At 46.2% G+C, this 6,053-nt stretch overlaps 1 protein-coding gene across 1 annotated transcript in view; it reads left to right on the forward strand.

Moving 5' to 3' along the window:
• The window catches only part of FGD2 (FYVE, RhoGEF and PH domain containing 2), a 27,687-nt gene that overhangs the window by 15,061 nt on the left and 6,573 nt on the right, over positions 1–6,053 (forward strand). Inside the window, exons 10-11 of the mRNA XM_014545714.1 lie at positions 201–212; positions 5,078–5,160. Of these exons, the coding sequence (XP_014401200.1) occupies positions 201–212; positions 5,078–5,160 (95 nt within the window). The remainder of the gene's footprint in view (positions 1–200; positions 213–5,077; positions 5,161–6,053) is intronic.

Consider the following 6,053-nt stretch of genomic DNA (forward strand, 5'->3'; position numbering starts at 1 on the left):
CCAATATCCCCAAATTATCTCTTGTCTTTTCTCTTTCATTTGTGTGCGGCTCCTCTTCCAGATCCTGAACCCTGAACCATGCGGGACATGGAGGGAAACATTTACAACAAGAGATGTCAGAGATTTTACTGCCTGTTTTCTTCTAAGAATTTTATGGTTTCTTTTTTTTTTAAAATATATTTTATTGATTTTTTTTACAGAGAGGAAGGGAGAGGGATAGAGAGTCAGAAACATTGATGAGAGAGAAACATCAATCAGCTGCCTCCTGCACACCCCCTACTGGGGATGTGCCCGCAACCGAGGTACATGCCCTTGACTGGAATCGAACCCGGGACCCTCAAGTCCGCAGGCCGACGCTCTATCCACTGAGCCAAAGCGGTCAGGGCGAATTTTATGGTTTCAAGTGTTACATTTGTCTAATTCATTTTGAGTGCATTCTTGTGTATGATGTAAGAAGGTGGTCTAGTTTCATTTTTTTGCATGTATCTGTCCAATTTCCCAACACGATTTATTGAAGAGACTGCCTTTATCCCATTGTATGCTTTTGCCTCCTTTGTCAAATATTAATTAACCATAGAGGCCTGGGTTTATTTCTGGGCTCTGTATTCTGCTTCATGGATCTATATGTCTGCTTTTATGCTTGTACTATGCTGCTTTGGTTACTATGGCTTTGTAGTATAGTTTGATTTCAGTCAGTGTGGTTCCTCCAACTTTGTTCTTCTTTCTCAAGATAATTGGCCAATTGTACGTCCTCTTTGGAGAAATGTTCAGGTCTTCTGCCCATTTTTTCATTGGATTGTTTGTCTCTTTTTTTAGTTCCATATAGATTTTTGGATTATTTATTCTAGTTCTGTGAAGTATGCCATTAGTATTTTTATAAGAATTGCATTGAATCTATAGATTTGGGTAGTATGGACATTTTAATGATGTTAATTCTTCCTATCCATGAGCACAATATATTTATTTATATCTTCTTCAATTTCTTTTTTCAGTGTTTTATAATGTTTCAAGTACAGGTCTTTTACCTCCTTGGTTAAATTTAGCCTTAGGTATGTTTTAATGCAATTGTAAATGGGATTGTTTTCTTAGTTTCCCTGCTTGCCCTTTCTGATAGCTCATTATTGGTGTATAAAAATGCAACCAATTTCTGAATATTTATTTTGTATCCTGCTCCTTTACTGGATTCCTTTATCAGTTTTAGTAGCCTTTTGGTGGAATCTGTAGGGTTCTCTCTCTATATATCAGTATTATGTCATCTGCAAATAATGACAACTTTACTTCTTTCCGATTTGGATATCTTTTATTTCCTCTTCTTGTCTGATCGAGTGACTAGGTAGGACTTACAGTACTATGTTGAATAAGAGTGGTAAAGCCCTAGATCAGCGGTTCTCAACCTGTGGGTCGCGACCCCTTTGGCTGTCGAACGACCCTTTCACAGGGGTCGCCTAAGACCATCTTGCATATCAGATATTTACACTACGATTCATAACAGTAGCAGCATTACAGTTATGAAGTAGCAACGAAAATAATTTTATGGTTGGGTCACAACATCAGGAACTGTATTTAAAGGGCCAGAAGGTTGAGAACCACTGCCCTAGATCAAGCATGTCAAACTCGAGGCATGAGTTTGACATGCTCAATGGTTTGGCTCATTGGCTAGAGCGTTGGCCCTTGGACAGAAGGGTTGCGGGTTCGATTCTGGTTGAGAGCATGTGCTTCTGATGGTCAGGGCATGTGCAGAAGGCAACCAGTTGATGTGTCTATCTCACCAATTGATGTGTCTTGCTCACGATGTCTCTCCTGCCTTTCACTCTCTCTCTCTCAAAAAAAAAAAGTGGTGCCCGGTCAGCGGTGTGGCTCAGTGATTGAACATCGACCTATGAACCAGGAGATCCTGGTTCAATTCTCAGTGAGGGCACATGCCAGCTTGTGGGCTCCATCCCCGGTAGGGGGTGTGCAGGAGGCAGCCAATTGATGATTCTCTCTCATCATTGATGTTTCTATCCCTCTCTCCCTCTTCTTTCCTCTAGGAAGTTAATAAAATATATTTTTTAAAAAAGAAAAGATATTTTTTAAATACATCCCTATCTTATTGTGATATTAAGAGAAACACTTTTAACTTTTCCCCATTGAGTATGATGTTAGATGTGTGTTTGTCATATATGGCCTTTGTTATGTTAAAGTATGCTCCCTCTGTTCCCACTTTGCTGAGTTTTTATCATAAAGGGTGCTGAATTTTGTCAGATGCTTTTTCTGCATCTATTGATATCTATTGATCATATCTATTGGTATGACCATATGAATTTAATCCTTCATTTTGTTTATATGATGTATCACATTAATTAATTTGCTGATATTGCACCAACCTTGCATCCCTGGAATAAATCCCATAGGGTCGTGGTGTGTTATCTTTTGAATGTATTGCTGGATCCGATTTGCTAATATTTTGTTGAGGATTTTCCCATCTATGTCCATCAGGGATGCTGGCCTATAATTTTCTTTCTTTGTGGTGTCTTTATCTGGTTTTGGATTAGGATAATGCTGGTGCATGTGCAGGCTTGTATTTCTGGGTGCCTTGGTGAGTGAGACCGAGAAAGGCAGGTTTGTGAGGAGTTGTATAGACAGACAAATGGAGACAGGCAGCCCTGTCTTAGGATGGGCAGAAGCCCAGGCATAGAAAAGAAGAGGCAGAGACTGACAGAGAGAAAAGCCAAGAAACAGAGAGACTAAAAGAGTCATCAGAAAAAGTACATAGCGATGGGGCTGAGACTGTCAGACACTTCGGGCTCATAGGCCCAGCGTGTGCCAGTCCCGGAGAGCGAGGTCCTCACAGGGCGTTCTGTGCTCCAGCAGCCACACAGCGCCCTCTCCTGGATGGCACAGGCCTGGCAGGCGCAGAGCCGGCCACCCTCCCGCGTCTGCATGGGAACCATTTTCTGAGCCTGAGGTTTGGAGGCAGGTCTGGCCTTCAGCCACCATGATGCTCCCATTGGCCTACGGCCCCTGGCCTCCTCCTCCTGGATGCCAGGGAGGACCGCTCTCAGCAGCTGATTGTCCCCGAGGTCCGACGGGGTCCTGACGCTGTGCCATCCTGCCCAGGGCCAGCCCGGGAAGCAGGGGGGATGTGAGACACTCCCCAGGGTCTCCATGCACAGCTGGGAAGGCGTTCACTGTGGGGCACACCTATCCACAGCCACCCGCACAGACGGAGTATTCACCACCCTCCTTGGCCAGCAGAGGGCAGTCAAGTATCTTGTTCCAACCAAACCTGAGGATTATGCCCGTCTGCCAACAGATGTCAGTAAGGTGTTTGGAGGAAGCCATGTCTTGGGCTAATTGACACAAAGGGGCCTGACTTGGCCCAGACTTGGGGGAGGTTGAGACTGGGATCAGGAAGGTGTCCTCTAGAAGCCTGCATCCTGCCTCGGCAAAGGCAGGTGGTCCTGGACCCCCAGGTCAGGAGCTGCCCATTTCTATGAAAAGCGTCGGATTTCTTCCTACCTCTGGACTCCAAACCTTGGGCTTCTCCCTTCTTTGCCCTCTCCCCTCGCCCTCACCAGTTAGTCATGGAGTCTGGCCAGGTTTCCTGATATTGTCCCCCAGTAGGAATTCTTCCTGCTCCCCAGGTGCAGGCAGGCCTCCACCATTCAGGGCACCCCTCCCTGGCTGGCCTTTGGGACTACTGGTTTGTCCCATTTCCCCCCAAAGCAGCCCTTCGTCCCTTACACACAACTGCAGAGTGACTGCCCAACACCTCTTCCCACCTGAGCGTCTCCATTTATAAACTCTCAGAGCTTCCCGGTGGCCCAGAGTGTCAGTCCAATCACATCAGGCCGTTACCAGGGGGGCCGACTGGCTCTGTGGGCCCGAAGGGTAGCCCGGGCCTAGCGTGGGGAAGGGTGTTCCCAGGGCCATGCTCTCTGGGATGTGGTGAGCCGCCCTGAAAGGTCACACATGGCAGGGGGCCAGCCAGATGGGTTCAATGACAACAAAGTTCCCCAGGCCAGGGCTCCTGGGCTCCAAGTCTGTCTCGGAGCTTCCCCGTGTGACTCCACCCACTGGGAGAGGACCGTGCTTACAGGACTCGGGGTTGGCTGGAAACGGGTGTTCTTCCATTTTATCCTTGGGGGCCAAAAACCCACGTTTGAATCCTCATTCTGCCAGTTAGATGCTGTGTGCCCTCAGGTAGGTCTCTTGCCCTCTCTGAGTCTCCATTTCCTCATCTCCTAAATGAGGATGATGATACCTGCCTCCCAAGATTGCTGTGAAGATTTTAACTTTTTATTATGAACATTTAAAAAAATATATTTTTATTGATTTTAGAGAGGAAGGGAGAGGGAGAGAGAGAAACATCAATCATGAGAGAAAATATACTCATCACCAGGCTTCAGCAATTGCCAGCTCAGGGCCAGTCTTGTTTGCTCAGCATTCCACTTCTTAATCCCCTTTTTCCCCTGGACTATTTAAGAGCAAATCCCAGTCACATAATTATTTCACCTGTAAGTACTTCAGTATGTCTCTGTCAGAGATAAGAACTTTTTTTTTTTTTTTTGCCTAAAAGATGACAACAGTACCATTATCGCCTCTGACAAATTTATAACAATTATTTAATAATATTAAGATCCTTCGGTTTTCCTTGACTGTCTCACGTCTTCTCACAGCTGATCTGTTTGAATCATTTGTGATATGCTTCTTACATCCCTTTCAATCCATTACACTTCCCTTTCCCACTTTTTTCCTCATTTATTTATTGAAAAATCAGATAATTTCTCTGGTGGAGTTTCTCATAGCCTGGATGTTGCTGACTGCACCTCTGTGGTGTCATTTAACATGACCCACGGGCTCACGTATTTCTTGTAAACTGGCAGATAACCCAGAGACCTAAGCGGAGTCAGCTATGCAGGGAGCCTGCAGCTGGAGAGAGACAGAGATGCTGCCCTCGGGAGGCACAGAATGGCTGAGTGTTAGGGTTGCTCAGTGGGTTCAGCGTTTCATGGATGGAGTGAGAACATGTATGGAGAGCCCTGAACTTGTGGCCTCACTGAGTAAGCGCTCTCTGATTGGTGGCTTTCACAAGGGCTTTGGGACCCTGGGCAAGAGGATGGTGAAAGGCAAGAAGGAGTTGATCGCCCGGTTCTTGGATCCATTTGAGGTGGTTCTGCGTGATCCATGAGTTGGGTAACCAATTCCTTCATTCGCTGTATGGGGTAGAGCAGTGGTTCTCAACCTTCCTAATGCCGCGACCCTTTCATACAGTTCCTCATGTTGTGGTGACCCCCAATTTCATTGTTACAAATTGAACATAATTAACGCATAGTGATTAATCACAAAAACAATATGTAATTATATATGTGTTTTCCGGTGGTCTTAGGCGACCCCTGTGAAAGGGTCGTTCGACCCGCAAAGAGGACGCGACCCACAGGTTGAGAACCGCTGGGGTAGAGGGTCTTATCTAGGCTCTAGGTCTGCTCTTGCAAAAGCTGTGTCCCCAAGCCCGATTTGTGACCCAGTTTCCATTTCTGGTGAGTCATTTGTCAGGAACTGTCACCCCTCCCTCACATTGGGCCAACTGAGCTGCTGCTAAACTTCCAGGAGCCATAAGCGGCCTTCGCTTGGCTCCGAGGGACCAGGGAGGGATGAGCCAGCTCCCAGCCCTGTCCCTGGCGTGGGCATGGCCCCTGGGGCACAGTCCCTGCCGGGAGCCGGTCCATCCTTGCTGTTTCAAGGGACCTGGCATATATGGCATACTGTTCTTAATATGTTTGCTCACCTTCTTGGCGCTATGTGTTTTAACTCAGGTCACCTCTCCAAGAAAGGTTGTTTCCCCAGGTAGGGATTTTTCCCTGAAGTTAGGGAGGGAATAAAACCCCTTAACTAAGTGCCAGGCGGGTAGTTAATCACTTTAACTACAAACAATCACACTTAAGCTACATAATCTTTACTCCCTGGAATGGAGATAAGAAACGCCCTAACCTTTGGAATAGAGATTGATAGGATTGGAATCAACTGGTATAAATACAGATGTAACAAGACAACAGGACACAGAACCTAGA

The sequence above is a fragment of the Myotis brandtii genome, unplaced genomic scaffold (assembly GCF_000412655.1).
Source record: "Myotis brandtii unplaced genomic scaffold, ASM41265v1 scaffold420, whole genome shotgun sequence".
Classification (NCBI taxonomy): Eukaryota; Metazoa; Chordata; class Mammalia; order Chiroptera; family Vespertilionidae; genus Myotis; species Myotis brandtii.